At 43.7% G+C, this 18236-nt stretch overlaps 1 protein-coding gene across 1 annotated transcript; it reads left to right on the top strand.

Annotated features, from left to right (window-relative positions):
- LOC308250686 (uncharacterized protein) lies at nt 1–17856 on the top strand. The gene is made up of 4 exons (XM_080673379.1): nt 1–123; nt 10474–10600; nt 11113–11185; nt 12004–17856. Exons 1-4 carry the CDS (start codon nt 121–123, stop codon nt 13472–13474), a joined length of 1674 nt encoding a protein of 557 aa, XP_080529505.1. The 5' UTR covers nt 1–120; the 3' UTR covers nt 13475–17856.
- Nucleotides 17857–18236: the final 380 nt, after the last annotated feature.

Here is an 18236-nt window from a genome sequence, read left to right as displayed (position 1 = left end):
GCTACCACGCGGAAGTTCATTGAGATCAAATACCCCTCGCACTTCCGTCTTTCGTCCACCTGCAATCTGTAAGGTGCTGGGAGTTGCAGGCGGGACTCAGGGAGGCCCAGGAAACTAGAAATGGTGAGAGTGCGGCCGGGCGCCGAGACGGGGAGGAGGGGCGGGTGGAACCGCCGTGGGGGCCGTCTCTCCACGGTCAGGTCCGGAGCCTGCGGACCCCAGGCTCCCGGGGACTCCACTGAAACTGCAGGCCCCTCGGGCTCGCAGTGTGGGGCCCAGCGGGACCGGGCGTCCAGTTTGTCCCCGCGGCAGGGCCTTCGGCTGCGGAGCGTGTCTGGGCAGCTCTGCACCCACATCCCCGCGGCTCCGCAGTTGGTGCGGTGACCGCGTGGAGGGTCATTGGGGACAATGGTGACTCGGTCACCGCGTTTGTGCATGGGAGGATCTGTGGTCTGTGGGGCCCCCTGTCCCTCCTTTCTCCCCAGAAGGATCCCGTTTTCTCCTGAGTTTTGATGTTTGTGGAGCAGGCTCTCAAGTCCACCCTCTGTCCCCCAGGCCCTGCTCTGCAGCAAATGCCTGCATTTCCAGTCTCTCCCCCGAATCCTACACGCCATGTTCCCTTCTCTGAGTCACAGCATCTTTATCAGCTATTTGTTTTGTGGTGCTTTTCAAACTGTTAAAAACAAAATTCAACTGAGTAAGTGGAAGGTCTAACTGGCTTGATTCCCATCTAGTAAATAGAATCTGAGGAGCTGTTCAAAGTGGAAGGCGTTTACAATAGGCAGAAAGGAAGTGGCTTTGAGAGGTTATTAGTAAAAGGAAAGAAAGGAGTACTTCAGGCAGGGTCCCCTTTCCTTAGGGGAAGAAACAGCAGGAGGCTTTTAGACAGATTAGTGTTGAACAGCAAGTTGCAGAGTGACTGGGTTAGAATTTTACTGCTGGGAGAGGTGAAACTGCAGTTACATACAGTCATGCACCCCTGAACCTGGGGAGTGCATCTTGAGGCATTTTGTTGTTTTCAGTTCTCTCACACACACCTGCATGGTCTTTCCTACTACACACCTGGCCATATGGTGTAGCCTGTGGGTCCTAGGCAGCAAACCTGTACAACGTGCTACTGTACTGAATACTGTAGGCAATTGTAATGCAGTGGTAATAAGCATTTATGAAAAGGTGCAGTAAAAATGTGGTGTGCAAGGTAGAAAATGGTACATCCGTGTGGGGCTCTGACCCTGAATGGGCTACTGGACTGGAGGCTGCTCTGCAGGAGTCAGTGATTGGTGAGTGAATATGAAGGCCTAGGACGCTACTGTGCATGACTGTAGACTTTATCACACTGTACACTTAGGCCAGGAAATTGACAAAAAACAGATTCATCAAGCCCAGGAGGCAATGATGCAATCAAAAGGCACAGTTAACACATGGCCTCTGAGGCTGCTGCCCGCATAAAACTTTCACAGCAAAGTTTTCTTTCACTAAGTAGAAAGCTCACAAAGATAAAGAGGATAGTATAGCAAATACATGAACCAGTTTTTCACCATCAGGTATTCTATGTAGTGAGCGTAACTGTAGGTGCTGGACTTTCATAGGACTGGCCGCACAGGAAGCTGTTTACACCAGCATCATCATAAGCATCTGAATAATGCATTTCCCTATGACACTGTGATGGGTATGACATCACTAGGTGATTGCAGTTTTTCAAATCCACTGTAATCTTTTTGTTTTATAGAAGGGATTTTATTTTTCATTAAGTTACTATTGACATACAACATTATATTAGTTTAAGGTGTACAGCATAATCCTACATAATAAAGAGGTAATATGCAAATTGACTGTCACACCCTAGCACAATATGGTTGCCCCCATGTGGTCACAAGATGGCCACCACAAGATGGCCGCAAGGGAGGGCATTTGTGGGTGATCAGGCCAACAGGGGAGGACAGTTGGGCGCGAACAAGCATGCAGGAGAGGGAGTACAGTTGCAGGGGACCAGACCTGCAGGGGAGGGCAGTTAGTGGTGCAGGCTGGCAGGCGGGGGGCAGTTAGGGGCAATTGAGCTGACAGGGGAGTAGTTAGGCGTCAATCAGGCTGGCAGGGGAGTGGTTCGGGGATGATCAGGCTTGGCAGGCAGAAGTGGTTAGGGCAGTGGTCGGCAAACTCATTAGTCAACAGAGACAAATATCAACAGTACAACGATTGAAATTTCTTTTGAGAGCCAAATTTTTTAAACTTAAACTTCTAATGCCACTTCTTCAAAATAGACTTGCCCAGGCCGTGGTATTTTGTGCAAGAGCCACACTCAAGGGGCCAAAGAGCTGCATGTGGCTCGCAAGCTGCGGTTTGCCAACCACTGGGTTAGGGGCAATCAGGCAGGCAGGCAGGCAAGCGGTTGGGAGCCAGAAGTCCTGGATTGTGAGAGGGATGTCCCACATTGGAGAGGGTGTAGGCTGGGCTGAGGGACACACACCTTCCCTCTCCCCCGCATCCCCCCCCCTGCAGGAATTTCATGCACCAGACCTCTAGTGATTTGATATTTGTATGTAATGTGAAGTGATCATCACAATAAGTCTAGTTAGCATCAGTCATCATACATATACTTACAGAATTTTTTTTCTTGTAAAGAGAACTTTTAAGATTTACTCTTAGCAACTTTCACATCTGAAATATAGTATTACTAACTGCAGTCACTGTGCTGTAAGCTGCATTTCCATGACTTATTTTATAACTGGAAGTTTGTACCTTTTCACACCCTTCATCCATTTGACCCCCACCACACCCCCATACACCACTCCTGCAACCTCTAGCAACCATCACGTCTGTGCCCTTTATCTATGGAGTTGTTTTTTTAAAGGTTCCACAGACAAGTGAGAATACACGGTATTTCTCTTTTTCTGACTTATTTCACAAAACATCCTGCCCTCAAGGTCCATGAATGTGTTGTTACAAGTAGCAGAATTTATTTTTTCTAATGGCTGAATAATACAATAATAGTCTTCCTTGTGTGTGTATGCACCATTTTCCTTTTCTTTTTGTTTCATTTTAAGTATTACATATATCTCCTTTTCTCCCAATTGACCCCGCCCCTGCCACTCTCTCCCCCCTGGACAAGCCCCCACAGTCCCAGTGTCCATGTCCATTGGCTATGCTAATATGCATGCATACATGTCCTTTGGTTGACCGCTTATCCCTCTCCCCTCCCCTGCCTTCTCTCTGAGGTTGGACTGTCTGTTCAGTGTTTCTTAGTCTCTGGATTAATATCTGTTCATCATTTTTTGTTCATTATTTACTGCATATGAGTGCGATCATGTGATATTTATCTTTCTCCGACTGACTTACTTTGCTTAATATAATGCTCTCCAGGTCCATCCATGCTGTTGCAAATAGTAAAAGTTACTTCTTTTTTATAGCAGTGTAGTATTCCATGGTGTAGATGTGCCACAGTTTTTGAATCCACTCATCTACTGATGGGTACTTAAGTTGTCTCCAAATCATGCACCATTTTCTTTAAAAAAAAATGATGCAAATTCTCACCTGAGGATTTTTTCCACTGATTTTTGAAGAGAGTGGAAGAGAGAGGCAAAGACAGAGAGAAACATTGATGTGGGAGAGAAACACATCAATTGGTTGTCTCCTGCAGGAGCCCCAAGCAGAGCTGGGCTGGGGAGGAGCCTGCAACCAAGGTACATGCCCTTGACCAGAATCGAATCTGGGACCTTTTGGTCTGCATGCTGATGCTCTATCCACTGAGCCAAGCCAGCTAGGTCATGTACTTTCATTAAAAAAAAAAATTCCTTATTTTTGAAATTATTACATATGTCGCCTTTTTTCTCCCATTGATCCTCTCCAGCCCTCTCTCTCCTTCCCCTCCCTCCTTCTCGTCCCCCACCCCAGGTGTTCAGCAACTTACTGTCTGTGTCAGTGGTCGGCAAACTGTGGCTCGTGAGCCACATGTGGCTCTTTGACCCCTTGAGTGTGGCTTCCACAAAATACCATGGCCTGGGCGAGTCTATTTTGAAGAAGTGGCGTTAGAAGAAGTTTAAGTTTAAAAAATTTGACTCTAAAAAGAAATTTCAATCGTACTGTTGATATTTGGCTCTGTTGACTAATGAGTTTGCAGACCACTGTGTCCATGGGTTATACATATATGCATTTAAGGCCTTTGGTTGATTTCATCCCATCCACCCTCCCCCGCCTTCCCTCTGAGATTCCACACTCTCTTCCATGCTTCCATGACTCTGGATCCACTCCAATTATCAGTTTATTTTTTGTTACTTAGATTCCACATATGAGTGAGATCATGTGATACTTGTCTTTCTCTGACTTATTTCACTTATGATGATACTCTCCAGGTCCCTCCATGTTGTCTCAAAGGGTAAGAGATTGTTCTTTTTTGCTGCTGCATAGTATTCCATGGTCTAAATGTACCACAGCTTTTTTTTAATCCACTCATCTACTAATGGGCACTTGTGCTGTTTCCAGATCTTAGCTTTGTAAATTGTGCTACTATAAACATAGGGGTATCTACATTGTTTCTGATAGATATTTCTGGGTTTCTTAGGATATATTCCTAGAAGTGGGATGACTGGGTCAAATGGCAGATCCATATTTAATTTTTTGTGGAAACTCCATACTGTTTTCCATAAAGTTTGCACCAGTCTGCGTTCCCACCTGCCGTGTACCAGGGTTCCCTTTTCTCCACCTCTAGCTTTGTGTTGCTTGAAACATCCGTGGTGGCCCAGAGCAACGTCAGGGGAAGCAGAGGTCTGAGGCCAGGTGCTTAAGCTAAGGAAGCCCCCCATGCCCTTGAATCTGCCAAGGGAAGTACTTGAAGGCCCACTGACCTTCCTGGGGAGCCTCTCCCTGCAGGTGTCCTACCTGCACACCCACCATGGAAGGAGCCTTTACAGTGAGAGAAGCTACAGCCCTGGAGAGCTGGGGAACTAGTGCACCTGCGGGAGGGGGTGATGCCCCTTCTGAGGTTTTAGTTGTGGTCCCCCTGGGCCTGTTCCTAGGCATCGGTTGAAGTTTTGCATCCAGGGTGTGGGTGCACATTGAGAAAATCTGGGAAAGTCAGGAGTGTGTGTCCTGGGGTAGGGATTGTGAGATTGGGAGTTCATTTGGGTCAGAACCTTACACTGAATCCAGCTGAGCACCCCCTCACTGTGAGCTGCAGCCTGAGAGAGGGAGCACGTCTGTTGGCGGTGGCATGGTGGGAACAGCACCTCGTGTTAGACCCAAGAGGTTGGACCGGATCTGGGTTCAGCAGCATAGGTGCTTGAATTCTGGCTGGGAAGGAATTCAGAGCCAAGACTCAAAGTATAAGAGAACATATTTGGGAAATCACAGAGGTAGAAGAAGTAATTCTTAGAAGGCATGGGCTTAGGAAACAAGTTATAGAGGTAATGGAAGGGCCTTTGGCTCTTAGAAGTGAGAAAGGTAGCTGTTACAGGCCTGGGGGTATGGGTGGGTGAAGAGAGGGTGGGACATGCTCCCAGGAAGGAGAACAAGCTGGGTTCTCTGTCCTAAGGGGTTTAAGGGTGGAGATTTTAAGGGAGGTCCCGGGGAAAATCTCAGAATATTCAGCAGCTTTCCAGATGTGTCCCTTCATGGTCTGGGTCTGCACCGATAGATTGGTTGTGGCCAGGGCACAGGTCATCATTCAGCAGCTGGTCCTGAGGTCAGCCCTGCATCACTTTTTCTGGGCCTGCAGCTGAAACAGAAGTGTGGCCTAGAGGTTATTTCTAGGGGAAAAAAGGTCTGGGCTCTAAACTGCATGGCAGCAATATGCTACGGGATGAAAGGTCACCCTGGGATGAGGTCCCAGCCTACAGTTGTCTGTTGCTAGGCATGACCTTCTGCCCCTGGCCCATTCTCCTTGCTCTGCTCATGTCTGTCTAACTGCCCAGCACATTTCCATTATTCCCCAGGGAGGGGAGGGTATGGGAGCTCCCAGACTTCATTCCTGGAGTGGCTGCTCAGGTGTCATCCTCTGCTTCCCCAGGGACTGTAACACTCCGGGGGTTCTGTCTCAGCTGGGAGAGTGTAGAATGTGGAACTTTCTGAAAGTGGCTTTCCTTCTGTCCTGTGGGAAGCAGACTGCTCATCTGAGCTGAATCCAGTGTATGTGTTTCTTTCCTTCAGAGCCTTTATGCATCACCTAGGGCCGTGGTCGGCAAACTGCGGCTCGCGAGCCACATGTGGCTCTTTGACCCCTTGGGTGTGGCTCTTCCACAAAATACCACGGCCTGGGCGAGTCTATTTTGAAGAAGTGGCGTTAGAAGAAGTCTAAGTTTAAAAAATTTGGCTCTCAAAAGAAATTTCAATCGTTGTACTGTTGATATTTGGCTCTGTTGACTAATGAGTTTGCCGACCACTGAGCTAGGGAAGTCCTTTCACTCTAGTTTCCCTGAGAATGAAAATGTCCATTGATTGAATGTACAAGGTAGAAAAAAAAGAGAGAGAAAGATTGAGACATCCCAGCAGGGTGGCTCAGTGGGTGAGCGTTCAACCTATGAAACAGGAGGTCACTGTTCCATTCTGGTCAGGGCACATGCCTGAGTTGCACATGCTTGATCCCCAGTAGTGGGTATGCAGGAGGCAGCCCATCAGTGATTCTTTCATCACTGATGTTTCTCTCTATCTCACTCTTCTTTTCTCTCTGAAATACATTAAATGTGTATATATATATGTATATATATATATGTATATATATATATGTATATATATATATGTATATATATATATATATATACACACACACACACAGAGAGAGAGACAGAACGAGAGCAAGAGAGACGACCCTAGCTGGGTTAGCTCAGTGAATCAATGAGTCCTGCGTTTGATTGTGAACAAGGGCACATACTTGATTGCTGGCTCCTCCCTGGCCCAGACCCTGGTCTGGCCATGTGCAGGAGGCAACCAATCTATGTGTTTTTCCTACATAGATATTTATCTCTGTCTTTTCCTCTCACTTCTACTCTCTCTAAAAATCAGTGGAAAAATATCCTTGGATGAGCATTAAAAAGAGAGAGAGAGAGAGTTAAGATGAAAAAAGCAAAGAAATTTGTGAAAGCAAACAGATTTTTCTTTTCTCTTTTATGCAAGAGAAACTCCAAATGTGAAATGAATGTATTTAAATTTTCAGGCACATTTTTATTTTTATTTTTCTAAATATATTTTTATTGATTTCAGAGAGGAAAGAGAGGGAGAGACAAAAACGCCAATTGTGAGAGAGAATCATTGATTGGCTTCCTCCTGCATGCCCCCTTCTGGGAATTAAGCCTGCCGAAAACTCAGGCTTGTCCCTGAGTGGGAATCTGACCATGATCTCCGGTGGCCCTGGGCGGCTGGGTAGCTGACATCCGAGGCTTGCCTGTGCCTTGGGCCGGCCCTGGGCAGCTGGGAAGCTGACATCCAAGGCTTGCCTGCGCCTCAAGCGTCGGCTGGGCAGTCGTCATCCAAGGCTTGCCTGCTTCTCGGGCCAGCCGTGGGTGACTAGGCAGCCAACATCTGTGGCTTGCCTGTGCCTCGGGCCAGCCCTGGGCGGCTGGGGGGCTAAGGGGACTGGGGGACTCTGGAGGGAGGCGTGGCATGGCTGGGCCTGCCCCCCAGACTTGCCTGGGGGTGGGCCCAGCTGTGCTGCACACCTGCTGTCGCAGCGGGGCTGAGGGGGCTGGGCACCGCAATCTTGTGGCTGTGGGTGCTGCCATCTTTGAGGGTGTAGTAGTCAATTAGCATATTCCCTCTTTATTGGCTGTGGGCGCTGCCATCTTTGTGAGGCTGTGATGGTCAATTAGCATATTCCCTCTTTATTAGATAGGATAGCCATTCTGACAAGTTTGAGGTGATTTTTCAGTGTGGGTTTAATTTCATTTTTCATATGTGTATTGGCCATCTGTATGTCCTCTTTGGGGAAGTATCTGTTCAGGTCCTTTGCCCATTTTTCTTTTATATAAGCTGTTTTGTTTGTTGTTTTTTATTTCATGTTTTTCAATCCACACCAATGGGTATGTTTTTTACTAATTTTGGAGAGATAGCTGGGGGGGAGAGAGAGGTAGAGAAAAACATCTATTGGCTGACTCCCATTCACACCCCAACTGGGAATCAAACACAAAAGTGGGGCATGTGCCCTGATCGGGAACTGAACCCACCACTTTTTAGATTATTTTTTTGGTGTTGGGTTGTATAAATTCTTTATAAATTTTGGGTAATAACCCCTTTCCACAGGTTTCATTGGTGAATATGTTCTCCCACTGGGTTGTTTGCCTTTTTATTTCATTGACGGTCTCCTTTTAGTTTGATGCAGTCCCATTTGTTTATTTTTTCTTTTGTTTCTCTTTCCTGGGGAGACATACCAGAAAAAGTATTGATAGGAATAATGTCCACAATGTTACTGCCAGTTTTTTCGGCTAGGAATTTTATGGTTTTGAGTCTTACATTTAAGTCTTTTATGCATTTTTAGTTTATTCTTGTGTATGGAGTAAGAAACTGTTCTAGTTTCCCTTTTTTTGGCATTTTCCCAGCATCATTGATTGAATGTGTTATTTTTACTTTATTGTGTATTCTTGTCTCCTTTGCCAAGTATTCCGTGACCATAAAGGCATGGGATTATTTCTGGGCTCTCTGTTCCATTCCACTGATTTATATGCTGCTTTTATGCCAGGACCATGCTGTTTTAATTACTATAGGCTTGTAGTACAGTTGGATATTAGGTAGTGTGATTCATCTACATTTGTGCTTCTATCTCAAGATTGCTGTTGCTATTCAGGGTGTTTTGTGGTCCTATATAATATTTTTGAATATTTGCTGTAGTTATGTGAGATTCAGCATTGGTATCTTTTTTTAAAATATATATTTTTTTATTTATTTATTATTATTTTTTAAAATATATTTTATTGATTTTCCACAGAGAGGAAGGGAGAGGAATAGAGAGCTAGAAACATCAATGACATCGATGAGAGAGAAACATCGATCAGCCGCCTCCTGCACACCTTTCACTGGGGATGTGCCCGCAACCAAGGTACATGCCCTTGACCAGAATCGAACCTGGGACCCTTCAGTCCGCAGGTCGACACTCCATCCACTAAGCCAAACCAGTTAGGGCTAAATATATTTTTATTGACTTCAGAGAGCAAGGGAGAGAGAGAGATAGAAACATCAATGATGAGAGAGAATTATTGATCGGCTGTCTCCTGCATGCCCCCTACTGGGGATCGAGCCCACAACCCAGGCATATGCCCTTGACTGGAATCAAATGTGGGACCTTTCAGTCCACAGGCCATGGTCTATCCACTGAGCTGAGCCAGCTAGGGCCAGCATTGGTATCTTGATAGGAATTGCATTGAAGCTATAGATTGCTTTGGGTAGTGTGGACATCTTAATGATATTAATTTTTCCTATCCATAAACACCACATATGCTTGCATTTATAGTTTACATTCCAATTACAGTTTACATTTAATTTTATTTTGTATTAGTTTCAGGAGTAGAACATAGTGTTGAGAAAAATTTTACAGTTTTCTACCTGATATTTTCATTACCCTCCTCACCTCTTATATACTTTGTAATCATGTGCCATTTCAACATGAAAATATTCCAGGCTTCAATAAAGGCCCTGTACATGCCAAGTCTTAAATTGTTCCTGAAGGTCCAGGCCCCAGTTACAGTGTTACAATTCTGCCAGAATTTTGAGTGTGATCTTATGATTTCAATATACATGTCTATGTGTCCTAAAAATCAGTATCAAGTAACCCTCAGGCTCATGAGTAGAGGACTTTTGTAGAGGGCTAAGTTGCCCTATCTTGCTCATGCCTGAGCTCTAACTCTAACTTCTTATCTCCATGAAATGAGAGAGACAAAAAAAAGTCAAACTGAGTTACTAACAAATATTATAAAAACAAATGACCATTCATACTCCTCCACAAGAATATTTTCATTCATTCAGGTGTATCTCCCTACTTCTAATAATCTGGAGTACTTCAGGACAATATGGCCAAGTACATTTTGTTCTCATTGAAATTTCCACACACCGCCTGGCCTCTCCTGTTTGGTGATGAGAATAGAAGAGAAAGCTATCAGGCCTTCATTGTAGTCACTAAAACTTTATGCAGATGTGACAGTATGCTTTCATGGACTGCTGCATCAAATGGTGGTTATAGTAGAGATGAATTTTCTCACAGGGAATCGATGGGCTTAAAATAGAAGTATTTTTAATTTATTAATGTAGAAGTTGTTTGAGGTGCTCTTTACCCTGACATTTGAGAGCAATGAAGACTTGAAGTGATCACAGTAAAATCATATCAATAAATTCCATGTGTTCTTGAGAAAGTGAGTGCAGCAAATTAATAATAGTCTTACAATCAAGTCATAGAGTCAATGTTGGGGACCATGTGTCCTATGTGAACTTCCTATGAATTATATAGGAAGTTCTGTCTCTCTCACCCATTCTCCTATATGTATATGTCGGATGTTTTAGGACTCAGTGGCCTTTGAGGATGTTAATGTGGAGTTCACCATGGAGGAGTGGGCTTTCCTGGATCCCACTCAGAAGAAACTCTACACAGATGTGATGCTGGAAACCTTCTGGAACCTGGCATCAGTAGGTAGGTATCACAAATTCTTTTTTTTTTTTTTTAAATATGTGTTTATTGATTTTAGAGAGGAAGGAGTTGGGGATAATGCTAGCATAATCAATGATGAGAGAGAATCACTGATTGGCTACCTCCTGTGCACCTCACACTGGGGACCTAGCCTGCAAATGGGTCCCACTGGGAATTGACCTGTGACCTCCTGGTTCATACTGGTCCATAGATTGACAGTCAACCACAGAGCGACTCTGGCCTACACCAACTTGTTACTTATTTAATCAATTAGAAAACTACTATTGCTTGCTCATCAATGCTGTTTCAAGAACTGAAATACAGAAAGGGAATACATTGGTAATTAAACCAGGAATGATCACAGCTCACTGTGTACCTAAAATTTAACCATTTTTTATATTCTTTAAAACGTTAAGCTCCCCGCCTGTTTTGTCTTCTGGACGGAAAGTATAGTGTCAGTCACTGGTGACTGACTGGGCGCTTAACGTGTTAATAGTTTACAATGCTTTTTCTAGCATGTATTTTAGAAGAAAAAGGTGAAGACCATGACACTGAAGATAAGTATGAATATCATGGGATGAATCTTAGGTGAGTCACTTTGACATGAGAAAGCATTAAGAGCATCTTTGTTTTTTTAAATAGGTTTTTATATATTTTATTTACTTATTTATTGAATTTTTAAAATTTATTCCAGAGAGGTAGGGAGAGGGAGAAAGAGAGAGAAACATCAATGATAAGAGAGAATTATGAAGGCTGCCTCCTGCATACCCCACACTCGGTATTAAGACCAGAACCTCGGCATTTGCCCTGCCCGGGAATTGATCTGTGACCTTGTTCAGAGGTCGGTGCTCAACCACTTGGCCATGCTGGTGGTGAGGAAATATCTTTTTATTGATTTTAGAGTGTGGAGGTGTGAGGGAGATGTAGAAAAATCAATTGGCTGCCTCCTGCATGCCCTGTACTGGGGTTAATAAGTCTGCAGTCTGTCCATGTTCCCTTTTGGGGAATTGAACTGGCAACCTCCTGGTGGGTGGGTCCATTCTAAATCACTGAGCCACAAAACAATCTTAAAAACAGGTAATCCAATTGTATCAGCCCAGTTTTAAATTTATTGTCTCTTAGAATAATCTCATCAAAATGTTTTTTTTCTGAAATTTGACCTAAAGTTTAGTGTATAAAAAGTAATTACACTTGGAAACAATATACAGATGTTCCATTAATGAATATAAGTGTTTTCATAATGTCTATGATCCAGCCTATATCAGAGGGTTTAGGATATGCAATTTCAAAAATCAGAATGTACAGAAATCCTGCACTTTCCTTGAAAACGGTAAAAATGTCATCATACTATTAATAAATATTAAATTATTAACAGAGTATTAATAATATGCTTCTGATTTTTACAGCAGTCATACGGTAGAGAGAGTCTGTACAAGGAAGGATGGTATTCGATACAAAGAAAACTTCAGCCAGATTCCAAATCATAATGAAAAGGGGGAAACTCCTACTGAAATAAAACAACCTAAAGTCACCTTGTGTAGGCAAATATTCATGCTTTATTTATCCTTGAATAATCACCTGAGCTCTCACATTGGACCCAAACTATACCTGTGTCAAGAATATGAAGAAAACCCTTATGAATGTAAGGAACCTGAGAAAGCTTTCAGGCATCACCAAAATATTCGAAGCAATGAAGGCAGCCCCTCTGGGAAAGCTTTCTACTATTCAACCTCCCTTAGAAATCATGAAAGAACTCATACTGGGGAAAGACGCTATGAGTGTAAAGTTTGTGGTAAAGTTTTCTCTTATTCAACTTCCCTCCAAAATCACAAAAGAACTCATACTGGGGAAAAACCGTATGATTGTAAACAATGTGGAAAAGCCTTCTTTACTCTACGTACCTTCCGATATCATGAAAGAATTCATACTGGGGTAAAACCCTATGAATGTAAGCAATGTGTGAAAGCTTTCATGGTTCTAAGTACCCTCCAACGTCATGAAAGAATTCATACTGGGGAAAAACCCTATAAATGTAAGCATTGTGGCAAAGCTTTCTCTTATCCCACTTACCTCCAATGTCATGAAAGAACTCATACTGGGGAAAAACCTTATAAATGTAACCATTGTAGTAAAGCTTTCTCTTATGCATCTTCCCTCCGATGTCATGAAAGAACTCATACTGGGACAAAACCCTATGAATGTAAGCAATGTGGGAAAGCTTTCTTTGCTCTAGGTGCCCTCCAACGTCATGAAAGAATTCATACTGGGGAAAAACCCTATGAATGTAAGCATTGTGGCAAAACTTTCGCTAATGTATCTTCCGTCCATTGTCATGAAAGAATTCATACTGGGGAAAAACCCTATGAATGTAAGCAATGTGGGAAAGCTTTCATTGCTCTAGGTAACCTCCGACATCATGAAAGAATTCATACTGGGGAAAAACCCTATAAATGTAAGAATTGTGGCAAATCTTTCGCTAATGTAACTTCCCTTCGATGTCATGAAAGAATTCATACTGGGGAAGAACCCTATAAATGTAAGTATTGTGGTAACACTTTCTCTTCTCTAACTTACCTCCAATGTCATGAAAGAATTCATACTGGGGAAATACCCTATGAATGTCAGCAATGTGGAAAGGCTTTTTGTCTTTCCCAATCTCTTAGAAGTCATAAAAAAATGCATACTGGGGGGAAATCCTATGAATGTAAGCAATGTGGGAAAGCTTTTGTTGCTCTAGATACCCTCCAACATCATGAAAGAACTCATACTGGGGAAAAACCCTATGAATGTCAGCAGTGTGGGAAAGACTTCAGTTGTGCCTCACATCTTCGAAGACATAAAAGAACTCACAATGGAAAGAAGACACATGAATCATAAGAAATGAGGTAAACTGTGCCCTGACCAGTAATGTGCCCAGATGGGTATTGAATGAATAGGCCCTACACACATAACTATTCTTTTTTAATTTTCACTTGCACTTGAAATTCACTATTTTAGTCAATAAGTATTTGCCATGTATTTGTACATATTACTGTTCACTGTAGAGTCCCCCTGTGTATTATTGTCATGTATTTTTGTGTATGTTGCTTTTGGCTGGGAATTGTGCTATGGATTTCACATTAAGAAGATAATATTTTAGTTTGTTTTTCTCAATCTTTGCCCTGCCAGCCAAGAATATCCTCAAAACAGCCAGCCACTGCTTTACTTCCATTGATGTTGGGTGTAAGCTTTAAAGATGTTCACAATTCATCATTAAAGGTCCAGCATAGGTTGGCTTTTCCTGCGAGCCCATAGATGTCCACCAGGCAACAAATGTAGACTGTCATGGTTGAGGCTGTTTTCTGAAGGGTGCGCACTGTTCTCTAGATTACATTTGCATGAGGTCTAATTTGACTGGTAATCATCTTGTCCTGTTGATACTACTACTGACTGTGATTCAGATCCCACTGTGACAGCTGCAACGGTGCAGTGCCAAGGAGCCCTGTGACAGTTTGTCTCATACCACCTTCTGCAGTGAGGGCTCTGAGCCAGTCCTTCCATGTGAGAATTGGCACTTTCCTCATTTCAGGCAGACTCTGATGTGTGCTGTCACTAAGAGCTGAGCCTAATCTCTCAAATGTTTTCAGTTACCTTGGGTTGTATGTGATTAAAATTATGTGCATTTTTTCCTAATAAAAGCTTCTGTAATTTTAAAAAATATTTTTAATTGATTTCAGAGAGCAGGGGAGAGAGAGAGAGATAGAAACATCAATGATGAGAACCATTGATCAGCTGCCTTCTGGGGATTGAGCCTGGAACCTGGGAACCTTCAGTTTGCAGGCTGGTGGGGGGTGGGGCTGTTGGGGGTAAGCCAACCAGAAGTGGGCCAGTTGAGAGTGAGCAGGCCATCAGTGGAGGTCAGTTGGAGGTGATCAGGACAGCAGGGGGGGCAGTTTGGAGTGAGCAGGCCAGCAAGGGGGCAGTTGAGGGTGAGCAGGCCAGTGGGGAGCGAAGGTTGGGGCGAGCAGGGGGGCAGTTGGGGGTGAGCAGGCTGGCGGCAGGGGGAAGTTGGGGGCGAGCAGGCTGGCAGGCAGAGTGTTTAGGGGCAATCAGGCAGGCAGGCAGGCAGGTGAGTGGCTGGAGCCAGCAGTCCTGGATTTTGAGAGGGATGTCCAACTGCCATTTTAGGCCCAGTCCCTGTAAACCAGCAGTAGTACTTCCTTCGAGGGGTCCCAGATTGGAGAGGGTGCAGGCCGGGCTGAGGAACACACCCATCCCCCCCTACATGATTTTCATGCACCGGGCCACTAGTCTATATATATAAACAGGTAATATGCAAATTAGCCGGGCATCACGACCACTCAGGAGGAGCTGTGCATGCAGATGGGACACACGTAAGGGGTGGGGGCGTGCTCTGAGTGGCTGCGGTGCAGCCCGAAGCATGCCCCTGGCAGGTGGCGGCAGCAGCTGGAGCGAAGCAGCCCCGGTCCCAGATGCCTGATGGTGGCTGGAGCAAAGCAGCCCTGGTCCCAGTGGGTGGTGGCAACAGCCGGAGCAAGGCAGCCCGGGTCCCGGGTGCCTGGTAGCAGCCAGAGCAAAGTGGCCCAGGTCCTGGGTGCCAGACAGAAGCTGGTGCCAGCAGCCAGGGGAAGGAAGGCCTATTTTTGCACGAATCTTGGTGCATTGGGCCTCTAGTATTAATATAAAGTCACGTACTTCTTAACAAAATATGTAACTTATTACCTTTTTTATGAGTCAACTGAGGTTTATAAGTCTGAATGTTGTCAAAGAACACAAATCTAGCAAGAAAACAGTTAGGGTCTCTCTTCCAAGAAGCTGTTCTTGCTGACAGAATTTCACTCTTATCCCCCACCTTTTAAAAAAAATTGATTTGAGAGACAGAAAGAGAGAAGCATCAATCTGTTGTTCCAGTTGTTTATGCAATCATCGGTTGATTCTTGTGTGAACCCACAAGCTTGGTATATTGGGATAACACTCAAATCAACTGAGTTGCCTGGCCAAAGTGGAAGTATGATCAGGATGATAATGTCAACATCCTGCACGTGTCAGGCAATTTACATGGAAAACATGCCCAATTTAGCACACCTGTCCAACTCATGATATACAGGCCTGAAAGAAAAAAATGTCTTGCATTGCTGGTGCTTATGTTTTTGTGGCAAGGAGATATGGTTAAATAAAACTTTGGTTTCTTCGAAAATGAAGTTGCCAGGTGAGTGTGAACCAGAGGTCATGGTTTGATTGATGGTCAGGGCACATGCCCAGGTTGGGGGCTCGATCCCCAGTGAGGTGTGTGCTGGAGGCACCTGATGTATATTCATTCTCATTGATGTTTCTATCTCTCTGTCTTAAAACAACAACAAAAAAGTATTTTAAAAAGAAAAGAAAAAAAGTTAAAAGTAAGCGCAAACACTGACAGGATAATTGGGAGTGGGGGTGATTATACATTTTCATTATGGAGGGTAGGGGCCTCAGTAAATGGGAGTGTCATCATTGATCATCTTTCCTCCCATGTAATACTTCTTAAAGACTTGTGGATCTGCTAGAGTGTGGATTTAAACAATGGACAAACATCCCCAAAGTTCTGCCTTCCTGGATTCACAGCAATTGGTTTCCAGAAAGCTCTAGACATGGTTCTAATTTTCAGAGCATGTGCTACTTGATTAAGAATATGGACATGGCCCTGACCGGTTTGGCTCAGTGGATAGAGCGTCGGCCTTCGGACTCAAGGGTCCCAGGTCCAATTCCGATCAAGGGCATGTACCTTGCTTGCGGGCATGTACCAGTAGTGGGTGTGCAGGAGGCAGCTGATTGATGTTTTTCTCTCATCAATGTTTCTAACTCTCTCTCCCTCTCCCTTCCTCTCTGTAAAAAATCAATAAAATATATTTTTAAAAAAAGAATATGGACATGGGTGTGTGACATGAGGGACTTCTCACTGCTTTAGGCCATAATGTTTTGATTTAAACTCAATGGAAATTTGAAATTCATTTTTTAAATGACATATCATTTTGCCGCTATTTAAATGGGGTGACACAATTTGTGCACCTTTTGAAACTTTTGAGTTCCTCCCAGTTGAAGAAAGTTCTGGTCATCTGCACAGTTGTACCCATCATGGGTTTTGTGTAAGTAGAGTGATTCCTGTGCATGTCTAAGGTGGTTTTCTGGTTAAAACACCAGGAAGCCATTGCTGTTCAGAGGATAATGATCTAAGGAAAAATTAAGGTGACCTGCAGGCAGAGTATCAAGTATCGGCAAAGCAGGTATATTTGATATCCTCAATCTGGGACACTTTCTGTACCTCTGATAAGAGGAGTAGCTGAAAGTTTTTTGTTTCAGCAGAAGGCACCAAGCCGTCCATGCTCATTTTTGCTGTTTCCGGCATCATTTCCATGTTTACACTTCTAGGAGATGTTATAAAACATGGAGGGAAAGGTGTTGCCTTTATTTCCTTGAAGAGCAAAGGACATCCAGACTTGGTCCCTCTTCTTTTTTTCAGTGCTAATTTATGTTTTCTTAGCGGTGTAGATATTTTTTGATTTCATAATCATTGGTATCTCCTATGACCCCCTGCCCCCATCATTCCTCCCACCATGCAAATGAAGAAAGGCAAGCAAAAATCTTGTCCTGATTTACATAACTCATAACAGTAGAATCTCCATATTAAAGTCCTAATGTGTGCCGTATTGTCCAAAATAAAAAACTTTAACTTAGAAGAACGCTGCTAGAGTCATATAATTCTGTACCCTTGCAAATGCAGTGTCAAAATTTCTAAACAGGATTTAAAAGACAACATGGTGATCCACTGCATGACATTCCGGAAAATCTCTAGGATTGGAGGAACCTCTAACAAATCCGTGTTCAGAAGCGGATACAGTATAAACAACCACAACTGTGTTCCTTTGGGTTGATGGAGTGCTTTCCGTCTTGATGGTGGTGTAACTGTATTCGTGAAAACTCATAACTGCTCTTGAAACAGTATGTGCAAATATTAAAAACAATATGAAACAACAAAAATGGTAAGCTTGCTATCATCAACAAATCAACAAACGACAAGTGTTGGCGAGGATGCGGAGAAAAAGGAACCCTCGTGCACTGCTGGTGGGAATGCAGACTGGTGCAGCCACTGTGGAGAACAGTATGGAGTTTCCTCAAAAAACTGAAAATGGAACTCCCATTTGACCCAGTAATCCCACTCCTAGGAATATATCCTAAGAAACCAGAAACACCAATCAGAAAGGATATATGCACCCCTATGTTCATAGCAGCACAATTTACAATAGCTAAGATTTGGAAACAGCCTAGGTGCCCATCAGCAGATGACTGGATCAGAAAACTATGGTACATCTACACAATGGAATACTACGCTGCCGTAAAAAAGAAGGAATTACTACCATTTGTAGGCACTTGGATGGAATTAGAGAACATTATGCTAAGTGAAATAAGCCAGTCAATGAAAGAAAAATACCACATGATCCCACTCATTTGGGGATAATGAAAAACATTATAAACTGATGAACAAAAAGATAGTTACAGAGGCAGTAAAGCATCAAACAGACTGTCAAATTACAGTGGTAAGGTTAGGGAGAGGTGGGGGAAATAAGAGATCAACTGAAGGACTTATATGCATGTATATAAGAGT

Source organism: Plecotus auritus (assembly GCF_963455305.1).
Source record: "Plecotus auritus genome assembly, chromosome: 6".
In the NCBI taxonomy this organism is placed as follows: Eukaryota; Metazoa; Chordata; class Mammalia; order Chiroptera; family Vespertilionidae; genus Plecotus; species Plecotus auritus.
Note: the sequence above shows the minus strand (reverse complement) of the source record. Positions and strands in the feature narration are given on the sequence as shown.

What these genes read in the sequence shown, in the direction of transcription:
- LOC308250686 (XM_080673379.1), top strand. An exon ending in CTGGAACCTGGCATCAGTAG is followed by an intron (nt 10,601 to 11,112) that starts GTAGGTATCACA and finishes TGCTTTTTCTAG; the next exon opens with CATGTATTTTAGAAGAAAAA. An exon ending in TATCATGGGATGAATCTTAG is followed by an intron (nt 11,186 to 12,003) that starts GTGAGTCACTTT and finishes TGATTTTTACAG; the next exon opens with CAGTCATACGGTAGAGAGAG.